At 40.2% G+C, this 17504-nt stretch overlaps 1 protein-coding gene across 2 annotated transcripts in view; it reads right to left on the bottom strand.

Annotated features, from left to right (window-relative positions):
- Positions 1–2476: 2476 nt before the first annotated feature.
- The window catches only part of KDM1B (lysine demethylase 1B), a 32861-nt gene continuing 17833 nt past the window's right edge, over positions 2477–17504 (bottom strand). For both annotated transcript variants that reach the window (XM_087707399.1, XM_087707400.1), the window contains exons 12-22: positions 17340–17414; positions 16463–16600; positions 14213–14384; positions 12724–12851; positions 10782–10913; positions 7664–7738; positions 6970–7086; positions 5295–5420; positions 4831–4953; positions 3765–3917; positions 2477–3536 (exon numbers count right to left, since the gene is read on the bottom strand). In XM_087707399.1, coding sequence (XP_087563525.1) covers positions 3453–3536; positions 3765–3917; positions 4831–4953; positions 5295–5420; positions 6970–7086; positions 7664–7738; positions 10782–10913; positions 12724–12851; positions 14213–14384; positions 16463–16600; positions 17340–17414 — 1323 coding nt within the window. In that variant the 3' untranslated portion in view covers positions 2477–3452. The remainder of the gene's footprint in view (positions 3537–3764; positions 3918–4830; positions 4954–5294; positions 5421–6969; positions 7087–7663; positions 7739–10781; positions 10914–12723; positions 12852–14212; positions 14385–16462; positions 16601–17339; positions 17415–17504) is intronic.

Raw genomic sequence — 17504 nt, forward strand, 5'->3', positions numbered from 1 at the left:
CAGCCCGCTGAGTCTCAAAGGCGTCCTTGCACTTTGCTTACTTTGCTGCACGAATTTAACCTGTAACTTTGCACGATGCTCAAGTATGGGCTTTGAATCCAGTTGGGTCAGTGCCCTAATTTGTATTCACTTAATTATTGCTTTTCTATCCCCTCTTCCTTCTGGGAGTTTAGAGTGCCCGGCCCGGCGATTGCCATTCAAATAATAACCACTGAGGAAGGCCAATTTGAGTGTTATCAGCCCCAAGTCAGCCACTTTCTGGTCCCTTCAGCCCAAGCCATAATCAGTATTAATTCTTGCCTTAGCCCTGTATTCATACATTGTACTAGTGATGAATCAAACTACTGTTGGGTTCGTGGCAAACTGAATTATAAACTATATGATTTTTATGTAGTCCTGTAGTATGGTAGCTATGTACACTGTGAGCCATAATGATTTTGATAGTGGCTGAACTCATTCAATATGTTGGTGACAATAGAATTATTATTACAGGGACGAGATTTTGCAATTGTTTGTGATGAGTTTTAAAAGGGTAGCCTTCTAAACTTATAAAAATTTTTCCAGAAAGCCTTCTTTCTTCTAGTTACATACGTTTAGTTTATACAGTATGTAAGTGACCTGTGAAAAGGACCAGTCACATCTGTTGATGCTGTGCAGCTGAAGTTCAACTTGAATCTGAGTGGTTTCATTATCCAGAAGTCATAAAATTCTTCACAGTGGGGCCTTTCAGACTTTATGAAAATCATCTTTTCTGTCTTTAATCAGATGCAATGACGTGGCAAAATATCTCAATTTGGTGGTTGGATTTTCATTGTGTAGATACAAATGTGAACTCTTACTAGTGGTTGGACTCAAAATGGGTCTTTAATTATGTTCAAGTTGTAATAATGAAAATACATCCTGCATATCAGATATTTACATTACGATTCATAACAGTAGCAAAATTACAGTTATGAAGTAGCAACGAAAATAATTTTATGGTTGGGGGTCACCACAACATGAGAAACTGTATTAAAGAGTCACGGCATTGGGAAGGTTGAGAACCACTGAATTATTCTGAAGAATAAAAACGAGTACTAATGATTAATTCTCCAAATATTTCCAAGGAACTGACAGCTGTCAGACTCTTATCCTATTTCTCAGTTATATCCTTTAGTCGTTTGTAGGTTTTGCCTGTATATAATATTAATAGTTCTAAAGTATAATTGTTTAAGCAAGCTATAGGATTAATTAAAATCAGGACTTCAAATTGACTTTTAAGTATGTCATTCTAAGAGAAACAAAAGGCATATTTCATTTGTCTGTTTGGTCAGTAAACAGTGACAAATGTTCAGTTTGGAGCTATAAGCAAATTATACTTAAATAAAAAAGAAGAAATGAAAGCTAACTTACATGGTTACACCAGTATGCCCAAGTACCACTATATCCAACTCTTTTTCTAGTCTTTCTCTAGTCTTTAGTCTTCTATTTTCATGAATTAATGCCAGCAGGTTTTCTTTAAATAGCTAAGAAGCTGGTTGACTTCTTATACTATTTCTATTTTCCAAACAGCCCAAGCAAGAGAACAGGTACAAAGTCACATGTTATATACAGACACTGTACAGCTAGTCCTTAACTTAAAACCATTTGTTTGATGACAGTTCAAAGTTAAAACAGGACTGAAAAAAGTGACTTATGACTCTTTTTAACACTTAAGATCGCTGCAGCATCCCCATGATCACGTGATGCAAATTCAGATACTTGGCAACTGGCATGTATTTATGATGGTTGCAGTGTCCTGGGGTCATGTGATCACCTTTTACAACCTTCTAACGAGTAAAGTCAATGGGGAAGCCAGATTCACTTAACCACCACATTATTAACGGCAGTGATTCACTTAACTGTGGCAAGAAAGGTCATAAAATGGGGCAAAACTCACTTAACAAATGTCTTGCTTAGCAACAGAAATTTTGGGTTCAATTGTGGTTGTAATTCAATACTACACCTGTGTTAACACAGATGAGCATTTTTTTCAGTTACTATATTGCTCTTAAGTCATTTTACTTATGATCACTAGTAAATACTTCAAAATGTTTTACAAGGCATAATTTGCTATATGTAAATAAATGAACAAGTTTCAAAAGATCTTTGGGATTTTTCCCTGAATATTTTAGCTCATTTAAATAAATGTGAAAAATATTCATAACTGATCTTTCCTTGTAAAAACAATTCAATATTAAAGCAGGAGTTCCACATTAATGACAATAAAATACCTACAGATACCTAGTCCTCAGTATGTAAATGCTCCACATTATATAATTTGGGTTTAAGATGTGTTTCCTTTATTTGCTAATACCATTTTTAAAAACTTCACATAAAAGGATTAATAAGTACCAAAGAAAATAAGTTTAGGTAAAAAAAAAAACCAGCTAAACTGCTTTAGATAAACATTCGCATAATTTGAGCATTTTAGATCAGACAAAATTTCCAGAAATCATGTTTGTTTTTCTTTATATACATGTTTTCATCATTATAGTTCATTTAATGTAGTAAAATTTACAATATTATAACTTGTCTATTTTAAAACAGTAATTTTTTTCCAGTCTGTCCTCTACTTTTCAAGTCTTCATAGAAATCACAAAGCTGGAAGGGGCCCTGGAGGTCTTCTAGTCAACCCCCCTGCCCAAGGCAGGAGTCGTAATACCATCTCGGACAAATGATTGTGCAATTTTTCTTGAAAATTTCCAGCAATGGAGCACTCAAAATTCCAGGAGACAAGCCGTTCCATTATATATTTAGAAAATATTGCATATTGCATGTTTGTAGCAAGTAAAGAAAAGGTGTTGATGCTGGCATAATGAAATTGTCACACTACATGTTATTACATCATCTTAAATTTGCTTCTGGATAATATCACATCCTTTAACTTTTCAAAAACAAACCAACCCCAATTTTAAGACCCAATTTTTTTTCCGCAGAGTTGCCTACTACCATTATATTTAATTAAAGTTCTGATTATTAAAACTAAGTGCACAGAAAGGAAATGTCCACATATTTTTATTAGGCCATTTACATGATGAGCAAATACTAGCTTCATACAGAAGCTTTTTATGTTATTTTTTGCAGGTCAGTAATGAATGTTATTGTTTATGTGTACTATATAATTGAATGGTACCAAAGGCCTCCAGGTTTGTATTTCTAACCATTTCTTAGACTTTTTTTTTCACCCTATACATGATTGGAGAAAACCTATCCTTTTGAAGAAACATTCAACTACTATTTGACAATCCATCTACCACTATTTAAGGTTCATTACAGTTCCACCTTTCATAATACAGACTTCCTAGTCAAAAAATAAGGGATGAAGTGTGTGTGAAGTGCATCTTCAAGGCATAAACAATGAAATCGCTTTTGTCTTCACAAATTTGAGCACCACATGGATTTAGGATTTGTTTTAAAATGTAAACTAGTATTCAAAACGCTGATATTTTGCTTGCTTCTCGAACACCACTCAAGTAGGCTCCTGTAACAGTCTGCGGAAAGTGCCGATTTGTGGCCTGTTTAAAATAAAAAAAAGTATCAGTATATATTTTGAGAGAAATACAAAAGGCTCTTCTAAATTGCACTTTTATGTCTGCATTGCTTAGCAACAGTAATTCCCTATAATAATTTCAGGAATCCCACAACCTATTCAAAGCGTGAATATTTTTTTTAGAGTTTTCAAACTTCATTCTGATTTGAACAAAGTTGTATTTTTTTTAAATATATGTAATTTGAGATTTCACCTCTCCAGCAAAGAAGATTTTTCCCTGTATGTCTTCAGCAAGTATATCATATGCTTCACCGCTGCCCCCTGTCTTTACAAAACTATATGCCATTTGGATCCAAGGGTCTTTGCTCCATCTTGTAATAAAATATTTGATTGGATCTGGCACTTCCTGAATTGCAAAGATAAGCAAAATTAATACCAATAAAATGAAACCATGTGTATCCGAATCTAGACACTTGTTTAAAACATATATTGAATGTTTTAACATCTTGTTAAAACATAAAAATGCATAATTGTCCCATGAATAATTAACAAAGCAGACTTCATTAATCATGTACTCTGAGCTTCATTCAACACAAAATACAGGAAAAAACTAGAGTATTATCATTCTTATATAGTTATGATGCATGGATTGACAGGTTTTGTCTTTGTGGAACAACTATAACCTAACAAATTCAATCAGTCACTCCAGTCGTTTCCTGCAAATTTCAGTTTCTTAGGCATCCATGATAGTGTTACGTGCAAATCTCAACTTGGAGTTGTGTGTGTGTGTGTGAAATGCTCTTTTCCATAGTGTGCTAAAAATAAGCACAATTTTAAACTGAAGTCATGTAGAAGTGGACCAAATTTAATTCCAAACATTTAGAAAATGACAGATCATATAATTCAGTGGTCCCCAACCCCCGGTCCGCGGACCGGTGCCAGGCCGTGGAGTACCTGGCACCGGGGCGCGCAGCGGCCGGGGGCAATGATCGCTGCAGCGGCCGGGGGACATGATCGCTGCAGCGCAAAGGCTCCTGGGCAGTGCGCAAAGGCTCCAGGGAAGAGAGCCCCGCGCTGGTACGCACGTGATATATAAACAATCAATGTGTCGTCGCGAACAACGCCCCCCCCCCCACCCCTGCGCGCGCTCAGCGGGCCACGGTAAAATTATCAAAGGCTGACTGGTCCGCGGCGATAAAAAGGTTGGGGACCACTGATATAATTCATCCAGCCCTGATTTTTTTTAAAAAAAGTCCTGGGAAGTCTCTGCTTTCCACATGTATGGAATGGATGTTATCATCTCTGAGAAAGAAACCAACCTGTTCCTTAAACAATTCCCGAAGCACGGCCATGCACTGTTGCAGCACTTCCTTGTCATCTAAGTTCCTTATTGTTCGCACAGCATCTCCAGTTACGACAGACATTAGAACACTGCATTTACGCTGAAAACATAAAGGAAGGATCAGCTATTGTTTCCTCTACTGGCGGCTCCCTTGAATGCTGGCCAGCCCATAAAACTGAACCACTTAGAACATGTGCCCGTGCAGAATAATCACAGTACCATTTTTTTTTAAGTGCTTGCCTTCTTAACAACAAAACACATTCATTTTAGATGACAAAAGTCAAAATTGTCAAATGTTCTTAGCATAAAATGTACCGTAAAGGAGTGAGATATTATATATTGGGGGGGAAAATGCCAATTTACATTAAAACGAAGAGGAAAAGTATTCTGAAGGTAATCATTTTTTTTCCCCAAATCTGAAGAATAGGAAGATACCGATACCTGTGGGTCCATGTCATAGAAAACACTGAAGAGCCCACGTTTGCTTGAATTAGGTGGAATATGGCCAAAGTAATCGGCTCCTTGGATTTTGCTCTCCCAGAATCTGTAAGGAAACTGTAGTGCAATCTAAACAAAAAAACAGTATTTACCCTCTTTGTTCACATGCACTGTCATCCTACATAAATTTAGTATATAGCAGCAAGGAGTAAAATCCATCTCTTTCCGTAAATACAGTTCCAGTTATAGGGGCGTAGGATCAAGACATTACTTTCACCTCCTCTAGACAGATTAGATCCCACAGATTAGGCCTCCTCCGAATTCCATCCGCCGGCCAGTGTCGACTGGCAACTACTCGGAGGAGAGCCTTCTCTGTGGCCGCTCCGACCCTCTGGAACGAACTCCCGTGGAGATTCGAACCCTCACCACCCTCCAGACCTTCCGCACAGCCCTTAAAACCTGGCTATTCCGACAGGCCTGGGGCTAAAAAGCTTCTACCCCCTTCTCGAATGGTATGACTATTGTGTGTTTTAAATTATGTATTGTTGCGTGTTGTTTTAAATTTTTTGTCTGTATCCCTCTCCCTTAGTTGAGTTGTGAGCCGCCCTGAGTCCCCTTCGGGGGAAAAGGGCAGCATATAAACTTAACTTAACTTAACTTAACTTAACTTTTTCTCATCCAAACTAACATCAAATAAATTTAATTTGAATAGTACAGATTTAACATCTGAGTACCTTACAATTTTTATGAATGTATACAGGGAAGTGGATTGATCTTAGCTTAGCTCCAACTTACACCCAACTAATGATGTCAAGAAGTCTCAAGACTGGTTTTGAAAAATAAAGGGTTATCCTCCTACTATGGATTATTTTTTATGAATACATACATGTGGAATCCATTCTTAACTGGAATAAGACTGTCTAAACCAGATTATGTAAAGAACATAATTTCTAAAAATGTTATGAAGGAGTCCGTAGGAACTCAAGATTAGTTTTAGGACCCTTTACCAGAAATATTAATACAAGTATATGGACCTATATCAGTATTCAAATGCCGTATTTTTCAGAGTATAAGACGCACCTTTTTCCCTCAAAAAAGAGGGTGAAAATCTGGGTGTGTTTTATACAATGAATACAGCATTTTTGGCCTACCAAAACCCCGCCCCCTTTGCGAAAATGGATGTACAGGGGGTTAGGGAGGCTTGCAAAGTGCTCCTGAGGGCTGAGGAGGGCAAAAAAGAGCAAAACATGGGCCGTTTTGCCCCCCCCCCAGCCCTCAGGAGCACTCTACAAGCCTCCTAAAGCTCTGTATGCCCTTTTGGGTTGCAAAAAAGGGCCTTTTTTTGCTTGTTTTTTTTGGGGGGGGCAGCCCCCAGGAACACTAAGAGCCTCCCAAAGCTCTGCTTGCCATTTTTTATTTTTTGCAAAAAAATGAGGTGTGCAGAGGGTTTGGGAGGCCTGCAGAGTGCAAAAACTTTTTTTTTTAATTTACCTCTTCAAAATCATGGTGCATCTTATACTCCGGTGCGTCTTATAGTCCGAAAAATATGGTAGTAATTTATCTACAGCACAGAGTTGGAAGGCCTTCACTGGCCTCTACACATTTCTATTGGAACACATTCCCTGCAAATATTTGCTGTTTGTATTCTATTTTTTAATAACAAAAAACAATACCTTACCTTCTCAATAACTCCAGTTCCTAAACTGTTGATAGCTTTCATTTTTCTATCTGATAAAGCTGGCTTGAAATGAATTGCTGGTTTTTGAAGAATAGTTAAAGGTACAGCAACTAGAACCTTTAGAGACAGAGAAATAGCCCAAATTATATTATAATAGAATGCTAAAGGATTCTATCTCTAATCCCATATTTTAGCCTAGAATTGGGCTAACAAATTAGTCATGAAAATAAAAGGGAGAGTGGCACAGAATAGGTTGGCCTACCAGCCAGAGTTTTCCCACTTCTGAACTATGGTTTACATTTGTGAGGGCATGTTGCAGGATTTTATAGATATTGAAAACTATTAAATAGATATTAAAAACTGCAGTGCATATTTTCCACTTCTTGCAAAAACATTTCTCAAAAGCACAGATCATAAATCAGAGGCACACAATATTTGCTCTAAAAAGGTTTTTTTAAAAAACATTTAATTCATCAACTGCATTTAACTTCCCTGCTCCTCCACCCAGGAGGGAATTGAATCAAAACTGTTGGCTCCCTCCAGTATGAAAATCTCATGATATCAAATATGCCACCTTCAGCTGTCAAATGGAAAAGTACGGTAATAACAAAATAAAAAAAAATTTTTTTAAAGTTTGCCACTCCAACATGGGCCAGCCTGATCTAAACTACAACCCCAAAGAATGGGAGATCACCTTTTGTGCTGTCCACAGAGTTCCATCCTTTGTGGTCACTTTTACCTCTTCTCCTGAGTAATCGATGCTACAGACCTTTTAAGAATGAAAAGGAGATGGTAAAATACTTCCTTATACTGCATATCAAGACATTAACACAGAGTTCTCTTCCCTATATATTTCAGCTGACATTAAAGAAGCTGAAACATTGTCCACAAAGAAGCAGGAATATTTCCAACAAAGGGCACAAGAACAACACAAGGAAGACCTGGATTAGCAGGAGTACAAGAAAAGGATCAATTCAATTCAAAGCTTTATTGTCAGAGTACAACATGTGTACAATGAGATTGGCTGAGCCTCCCTTCTTGCTCCCCCCACCAACCCAATACAACTCACAGTGAAAGACCAAAAATCTCTAGCCCAGTGAATCCTACTAACAAACACCCAGTCCTATTCCGATCAGGTGTGAAAGTATGTACTGCACGTCGCGCCGGCCCCGGAAGTCAATCATACTATATTGTTGTAGAGTTATGTGTCCGCATTCCAAATATCATGCAGAATTAAATCAGAGTCCAAGGCAGATCTATCCTTAAGGTTCCAATTTAATAAGACAGACATGTTGGCATCATGCTATGGATCCCAATACTGGAAATGACATCACAATTCCACCCAGTTAAAAGTTCATGATCTGGTCCCCACACCCACAATCCATCACACGGTCCAATCTTCTTCTTCCACGCTGGCGTCCACACCCAGCTGCTTCCAATCAGGTGTGAAAGTACGGAGACAAAAGATGACCTTGGGCTTCTAGTAAAGAATGAAAACAATAACACATTCCACAATCCTACTCCTTCTATTCCCCCCTCCCATCAACTATACTAAAGAAGCAGCATAATGAAATAAGAGAAAGTGTGGCAGGCCAAAATTCTAAAAGGAATATAATTGCAGGCCTGACATTATGTTTCATTCAGCAGTCTGACAACCCACGAATAAAAACTGTTCTTCAGCCTGTTTGTGACCCTGATCTGTGTCTTCTAGTATAACATATGTTGAACATGAGCCACAAGTGTGATTCAGCTGCTGCAAAAGCAAATGCAATTTCTGATGAATCAGCAGAACTTTAAATGATGGAGAAGCACTGAGAAAAGTCAGAGTTGAAGTTTGGAACAGGGTGGAAGATGAGAGCAACAAGCTAGTTTGGTTTGAGGTTGTAAAGGCAAGTAGCATCTATAAGTTGACTACAGGAATGAATACACAGTGAGTGCACATATATGAACAAAGGAAACAATTCTATGTCTCCTTCCCCCTCCCTCATCTACACCACCCTGAATAGTGGCACTCAATGGCAACATTGAGGCTGGACCTAAAGTAGAAGAAAGGAAAAGGAAGAGTCCTTGTGGATTTTAGTCTGCTAATCATTGCTGACTATAGGGGGCAGCACTCACCTCCATTTCAAGGCCATCGAGCCAGCGCTGTCCAAAGACATTTCCGCAGTCATGTGGTCAGCATGACATCGCAGAGTACTGTTTCCTCTCCATGGAAGTGGTAGCTATTCATCTACTCGTATTTACATACAGTAGAACCTCTGGTCACAACCATAATTTGTTCCATAACTTTGGTTGCAAACTGATTTGGTCATGACCCGAACCCAATTTTGGAAATTTGGCGCTTAGAAGAAAAGTGGCGCAGAAGGGGAAATCGGCCACGAAACAAAAACCTGTGAATTTTTGGGTCAGAATCCGATTTGGTCGTGGTCAGAAGCGTTCGTGACCAGAGGTTCTAATATACTTTCAAACTGCTTTGTGAGTAGGAGCCAGGCGAAGACGTGATTGGGTCTTGTAGGAGAGGCCTGGGCCTCAACTTCAGCTCTAGTGCCACAGCTATCATCAAAAGGCCACCTCATACTGTCTCCACAATTCCCAGTCTCCCCGGGATCTGCCATGTGCCACTTATTTTGGGGTAATCTATCTGAGGCTGCTCTGGGTCGCACAAGGCCTTTGCCCCTAAAGAGGCTTCAGACCTCTTCTGCAAACCACATAAAACATGCGCCATTCTCACACACTTTCTGGAGGCTCCAGAGGCCTTGAGAAAGCAGGGGCCTTCTGTGCAACTTCTGGAGTGTCCAGAGGCTGCATGAATTCTCACTCATTCTCAAGCAGCTTCAACAATTTCCAAGCATGGAGTGTCCTTTTGAGAATAGCTATCAAATATTGATGAACACTGACTTCCCATCCAAAACATCATGGTGTTCTCACCTGTGACACACACTTTAATACGTTCATCATCACTGCTGTAGACAATTAAGAGGCCTAGTATACATTTAAAATAGGCCCTACGAAGCCCTATTTATATTTCTTTCAAAATGTATATTAAATTGGGCATTCGTACAAGCAGTTTTGAGAAGTTTGTGTGTATACTATAACTACTGCAACGTGCTCTACATGGGGTAGCCCTTGAAGAGTATTCGGCGACTTCAGCTTGTCCAGAATGCAGCCGCGCGAGCGATTGTGGGTGCACCTCGGTTCACCCACGTAACACCTATCCTCCGCGAGCTGCACTGGCTGCCTACTGGTCTCCGGATACGCTTCAAGGCGCTAGTCGTCACTTATAAAGCCCTTCATGGTATTGGACCTGGGTACTTGAGAGACCGCCTGCTGCCAATTACCTCCACTAGACCGATTAGATCCCACAGACTAGGCCTCCTCCGAATTCCATCCGCCGGCCAGTGTCGACTGGCGACTACCCGGAGGAGAGCCTTCTCTGTGGCTGCTCCGACCCTCTGGAACGAACTCCCCGTGGAGATTCATACCCTCACCACCCTCCAGGCCTTCCGCATAGCCCTTAAAACCTGGCTGTTCCAACAGGCCTGGGGCTAAAGATTCGCTGCCCCTACCTCGAATGGTATGATTGTTGCGCTTTTTAACTATGTTAAAAAGTTTGTGTTGTTGTTAAACTGTCTGTATCCCCCCTTCCCTTCCTTGAGTTGTGAGCCGCCCTGAGTCCCCTTAGGGAAAAGGGCGGCATACAAATGAAATAAAACTCTAAACTCTAATTCAAACAAAACTAACTTGAACATCAGCGAGATGAAACACTCCATGACCAAGCAAGGCAAACGATTCTTCCATGTTTCGATACTTACTGGAACCTTTAACCGAATATCCAGGCCTTCGGCTAATTTTTCAGTGAGGGCTGAGTATCCTGAGCTCAATAAGGTGTGGTCACCAGCAAACTGCGCAAAAAATTCATTATGATCCCAAGACCGTGCAGAAACCTATGTGGCAAAAGAATTCTTCATTCAGGTGCAATTCAAGGTAACTCTTTTTAGCATATTTTCTTTTCCCCGTGTACATAATGAAATCCCCTCCATTCTCCTGACTGTCCTATATGTGAAAGGCTAATTGTGCTAAGTGGTAGCCATATCATCCCTTCTTGCAAGCCTAGCTCTTAGCACATTTAACACTGCAAGCCAGTTACCTTTTTCCAGCTTTATTTGAGCATGAAATTATATTTTCAAAAAAAAAAACACCTTCCAACATGCAGTACTGTTTTTTAAAGCATTTTTATCCTTTTCACCCACAGAGGCTCCCAGAGACGAAAACATCGCGCTGTGATCGAAAAATGTAAAAATAAAGCTAAAACCTTACCCTAACCCCCCCAAACCTAACCCTAAACCTAACCCTAAACCTAACCCTTAACCTAACTCTAAATCTAACCCTAAACCTAACCGTTAACGTAACGAAAAACCTAACGCTAACCCTTACCCTAACGCTAAACCTAACGCTAACGCTCTAAACCTGACCCTAACCCTTAACCTAACCCTTACCTTTATGTGAGTCGGCTTGCTTTATTTTTAATTTTATTTCAATTTTTAATTTTTTTCATCGCGCTGTGATGACGTCACATGCGCGCTTTCGTCAAGCGCGATTTTGTCCTCCGCGCTTTTGACGGGTCACGACTTACACGGAGCCAATGAAGGGTAATTTACAAATTAAGAGAGAAAGCAAGGCTGACAATGAAAGGAAAAATGTGAAGAAAGAAGGAAAACGTCCCCATATTCAGCCACCAGTGGTCATTCCTCTACAAAGACCAGCTGAGGTTCAAGGAGAATAGGCTTGTTTGATGTGGGTTTTCAGCAGGGCAGATACAATGATACTGGCCTATCAACTCATCTCCCTTTTTTTTTTTCCAAAGGATGAAATTTGCACTTGCCAGAATTTTGCAGTCATATAAAATGGGTTCTACTGCTTACTCCGGTGAGTCCCTTGGACTGCAAGGTGATCAATCGGGTCAGTCCTAGAGATCAACCCTGACTGCTTTTTAGAAGGCCAGATCCTGAAGATGAACCTCAAATACTTTGGCCACCTAATGAGAAGGAAGGACTCACTGGAGAAGAGCCTCATGCTGGGAAAGATTGAGAAGAAGGGGACAACAGAGAATGAGGTGGCTGGATGAAGTCACTGAAGCAGTAGACGTGAGCTTAAATGGTCTGCTGAGGATGGTGGAGGACAGGAAGACCAGGAGGAGCATTGTCTACGGGGTCACAGAGCCGAGGTGGCGCAATGGTTAAATGCAGCACTGCAGGCTACTTCAGCTGACTGCAGTTCTGCAGTTCAGCTGTTCAAATCTCACCGGCTCAAAGGTTGACTCAGCCTTCCATCCTTCCGAGGTGGGTAAAATGAGGACCCGGATTGTTGTTGGGGGCAATATGCTGACTCTGTAAACCGCTTAGAGAGGGCTGAAAGCCCTATGAAGTGGTATATAAGTCTAACTATTGCTATTGCTTGTTGTCACGATGGGTGGGACACAATTTCGCAATTAACAACAATAACAACTGCTTACTAAGCTCTGGGAGGCGAGTTCGCTAACTTTCCCCCTCCAATCATTTTATAATTTTCTTATAGGACGTACAGTTAGAATCAGCTGGTTGGCAGTCCCACATTAATTAAAGCCCTGAAACATTTATAATTTGGAACATGTCTGCTTAATAAGAAAATATGGATCTGGATACATTGTTATGACAATTGGCAAGACATATTTTAACCACATTGTTCTGTCATTATAAGAAAAATATTTCCACTCACTTCATGGAGGTTACTGCCACAGGCATATTCTAAATTGCTAACATGGAACTGGAGCACTTTTTCCTCTAGTTCATTGAACTGGATACCAGATTCCTGAATAAAAACTTTATAGATCTCCTTGATTTTATCTGCAAATGTTTTAACAATCCAACAGTTAGTAAAAGTATCCATTTATCTCAGTGTCCCGTTATTCCAGCAACAATTTAGCACATGTATTTAAATAAAGTCCATAGACACATACATACTTCTCTTTCTACAGTCAAAATGTAACAAATTTGAACACGTAAATTGTAGAAATTCCAAAAAAAGTTAAACTCACTAACCTGATATTTATACCAGAATTTTAAAACTCTCAGGTCTGTGAAAGTGGTGGGTTCCAGATCCCGTTGCAACCGGTATGGTGCAATGGGGCCCAGCATCTTCCACATGAATGCGTGCAGCGCGCGTGCATGCATCCTTACCTATGACGCTCCGCAATGCCTCCGTGACACTCCAGCTGCTCGGCGGAGCATCGCGCAGGCACCGTATAATCCATGCGCATGCACGGAAGCCCCAAAGAGCTCAAAAATAGGTAAGGATGGTGAGCGGGCGGGTGGGCCTTCCAGAGCACCGTACCAGAACGGTATCCGGTGCTTCCGGCAGGCACCAGTACGCCCGTACTGGGGCGTACTGGTCGTAACCCACCACTGGTCTGTGACCATTTTATGGTAGCATTTTACTTGCAAATGGACAGGTCACACACAGAGACAACTGCCTCCACCAATACACACATTCATGTGTTAATCTGGTCAATATAAGGCCATAGCAAATCTAACAAATGCAAAACCTTGCTTATTTTCAAGTTCAAGATACTTGTTACAATTCTACCAGATCCTGTACAAAGGTGCAATTCTGCACTTACAAATGTTGTATATTTTCCTATTCAATGAAATCTCTTAACAACTGGCCTGGTTGAGTTTCAGCTGTTCATACATGCAAATGTATGGGGTTAAAGACCGTAACCCACCCGAATTGTATGAATGTTGTGCTTTTAATGATGTACTGTCTTATGTGTTAATCTGTTTGTTCTCCCTTCCTTCCGAATTGTGAGCCGCCCTGAGTCCCCCCAGGGAAAAGGGCGGCATATAAATAAACTACTCATACTCATACTCATACTCAAATGATGAATTTAAAAAGTTTGGAGAAGGGACTGTTTTTATTTTCTCCTCAATAAACAACATATGACCAAGCTTGTATTCTGGACATTAAAAGTACTTTGGTTCCCCCACCCCTACTCCGGTATGTTTTATAAACTTGGCAAACTATCCTTATTCAATAAACCATGTACACCTAGCTAGGATTCAAACTGGCCCAATTCATGAGTTCCAAGTGATTATGCAAACATATACATTAGACAAGCTAACACACAACAAATGCATACTTCTAATGGATGCAATATTCTGCTGCCACTGTTGCACTTTTTTTTTACTCTTTCATGATTCTTTCTTACCTCCAAGAGGAACGTCTTGATGTTGACTTTTATCTTTTCTCCAATTTGCCACAACATCCAGGATAGAATTGAAATGAAAATCCATGCGCTTATCTATTGCAGGATCAGTTATCCTTCCACCTTCTTGGATCAAGTCACACTTCTCTCCAATTTTGTGCATTTTAATGCCCAACTTTAGGAAAAGAAATTTTAAAGGTGGGAGCATGTGAGTAATTCAAACTTCATTTCCATCGGTAGCAATACACAACAATCCCAATGTTGCGGCCCACCAGCAGCCTGTGAAGCTGGCAGCAGAGTCGGACAGGGAGGAGGTTGGGGAGGAACATGGGCCAGTCTTGGGAGTCTGGGGAAGGCTTGGCCGAGGGCTCTGCGTCAGAGGCAGCGAGGGGGCAAAGGGCCATCTGGGAGTTATATGCTGCCTCCAGAGCCTCCAGAGTCAGAAATCAGTGAAGCAAAGGAACAGGGAAAGCCTGTTCTCAGTGCACACATTCGCAGAGCTGCCAGAAGGCAAGAACAGTTAAGACAAAAGGGACGACTCAGGAGTAAGGCTTGGAGGTTATTGGCCCCTCCCATAGGACATAAAGGAAGAGCAAAGGCATGGGACCCTTTGCAGGAAACAACTTTGTTCGTTCTGGTCAGTTCAAATTCTGAAGCTCCGTTTTGACTCTTTGCACCGTATGGCCTTGCAAGCTAATTGCCAATTCGGTCTTTGGCAGCATTTCAAGGAAGACAAAGGTGGGAGCTTATCAGCCTTTTCCCGAAGGACTGTGACAGACTACTATCAGACTCTTTACAAACTATTTGTGAAGGTGGAAGCTTATCAGTCTTTTCCCGAAGGACTGCGACAGACTACTATCAGACTCTTTCCAAACTATTTGTGAAGGTGGAAGCTTATCAGCCTTTTCCCGAAGGACTGCGACAGACTACTATCAGACTCTTTCCAAACTATTTGTGACTCGTTACAGGCTGTGAATGAACATAATTCACAGTCTTTGAAATAAAAAGAGGGTTTTGGGGACTAAGCGTGTGCTTTTTAATGTATCAGGAAGCCTAGGACAGAACTCCCAACCTATTGGGTATTTGCTATTGCAAACAAAAAATATTTATCGATATTTTAAAGACAAGTCATCAGAATGGTATCCAAACAGGCAGCAAACAAAAACTAAGGACACTTTTGAAATCTTGAGAGTTTTCTATTCTCTGAATCAATCATTTAATTCAGTGGTTCCCAAATATTGGCAACTTTAAGACTTGTGGACTTCAACTCCCGGAATTCTCCAGCTAGCTCTTCTGGCTGGAGAACTCTGGGAGTTGAAGTCCACAAGTCTTAAAGTTGCCAAGTTTGGGAACCACTGATTTAATTCATCATAAAGTATTTGTAAGCCTTCCGTGTGTTTGAAGGATAGGCATTCTAAATGACAAGGGTTATTCCTAGAAAAAGAACAATCTGTTATCTACTGCAAGAGTGACATAATCCATTATAAATTTAAATACATGATGCACGAAGAAATTTTGGATACATAGGAGCCATGGTAGCACAGTAGTTAGAATGTAGGTCCCCTTCCCCCAGATATGGCAAACCCCCATCGGGGTTTGACAGCAATATTGCAGGCTAATTCTGCAAACTGCCAGGAGTTCGATCCTGACCGGCTCAAGTTTGACTCAGCCTTCCATCCTTCTAAGGTCAGTTAAAGCGAGGACGCTGATTGCTGGGGGCAATATGCCGACTCTGTAAACCACTTAGAGAGGGCTGTAAAACACAGTGAAGCAGTATATAAGTGCTATTGCTATTGTTAACGGTAGCTTAATAGCAAAATCTAAAATTTTAAAATATGATTTATTTGCTCTTAAGAATTGTATTTACCACCTCATATCCTAACTCCTTTATACAAACCTTCAGACCAGTTGGATGTCAAACTGGCGGCTTATGGGGCAGATGAGTCACGCATAGGCCACACACCCCCAGCCCCACAAAGGCAAAAAAAACCCCAACCCATTATGATACATCACGTGACACGATCGTATTTGACACCTGTGCTTTAGACAAATCCTTGCTCTTTTCCAAGTGATAAAACTAAAGAAACATTCCCAAGCTTCTCAATAAACCTACAATTAGAACACCTTCAGACCAAATCCTTAAGTAGAACATGAAAGCCCTTGTAAAATGTATCCAAAATAGAGATGTACGTTTACAGGGATCAATATATAGTAAGCTATCTGCAATGTGTCATCTTCAAAAGTGCAACCCACTTGCTCACACATTAGTGCTATAGGATTGTTGATACAGCCATTCACAATCTGAGCTCCTTTTCCCACAATGAGCCCCTTGAAAGTCTTATCGTCCCAGACTCGTCCACCAATTCTATCCTTTGCTTCCAGCACAAGGACCTGTAAAATACAAACAAGGTAATGGAAGTGGTAAGAAACATTTTACTTTGGATGGTTTTTTTTTAGCAGTTAGTAAAATTTCTCAGAGTCACCAAGAGGATAGAAGATATTATCTAATCATATGGGTTGTTTAGCAAGCTTTTGATATTAATTACAAAAAGTGAGATGAGAACTAAATAGGTGAGCCGTGGTGGCGCAATGGTTAGAATGCAGTATTGCAGGCTAATTCTGCCAACCGCCAGGAGTTCGATTCTGACAGGCTCAAGGTTTGACTCAGCCTTCCATCCTTCCCGAGGTGGGTAAACTGAGGACCCAGATTGTTGGAGACAATATGCTGGCTCTATAAACTGCCTAGAGAGGACTGTAAAGCATTGTGAAGCAATATATAAGTCTAAGTGATATTGATATTGCTAAATATAGGCTCTTGAAGTGTTAAGCAGAGACATACTCATATGAAGTTTTTCTTAAAGAAGGAAAGTGTAAGAAAACAACTGAATCTGTCATATCCCAATGTTGGCTAAACTCTATGTTACATATCGAAACCACACCATAACAACTTCTAAGTCATTCTTTAGTCTCTCCAACTAGATACTAACTCTGCTCCTAATTTTGCAATAGAATAATTCACTAGAATACTTTCTGGATTGTAAAGGTTCATATTCAAGTAATTGGAATGTAATAAAATTATGCCAGGAGACAACAGTATTACAGTATCTTGATTTATATGATTAGGTCTTACTTTAATTCCAAAGTTTTGAAGTTGTCTTGCAGCTGCTAATCCTGCTGGGCCAGCTCCAACCACAATGACAGATCTCTGCAATGAAAGAAAGAAGGAACTACAAATTACAAATACTATTTCTCTAAAGCTAGTCAACCTTAACAAGACTTCATACAAGTTGCATAA

This window comes from Thamnophis sirtalis, unplaced genomic scaffold (assembly GCF_051295495.1).
Source record: "Thamnophis sirtalis isolate CommonGarterSnake01/CBP01778 unplaced genomic scaffold, rThaSir2_p1.2 scaffold_2, whole genome shotgun sequence".
In the NCBI taxonomy this organism is placed as follows: Eukaryota; Metazoa; Chordata; class Lepidosauria; order Squamata; family Natricidae; genus Thamnophis; species Thamnophis sirtalis.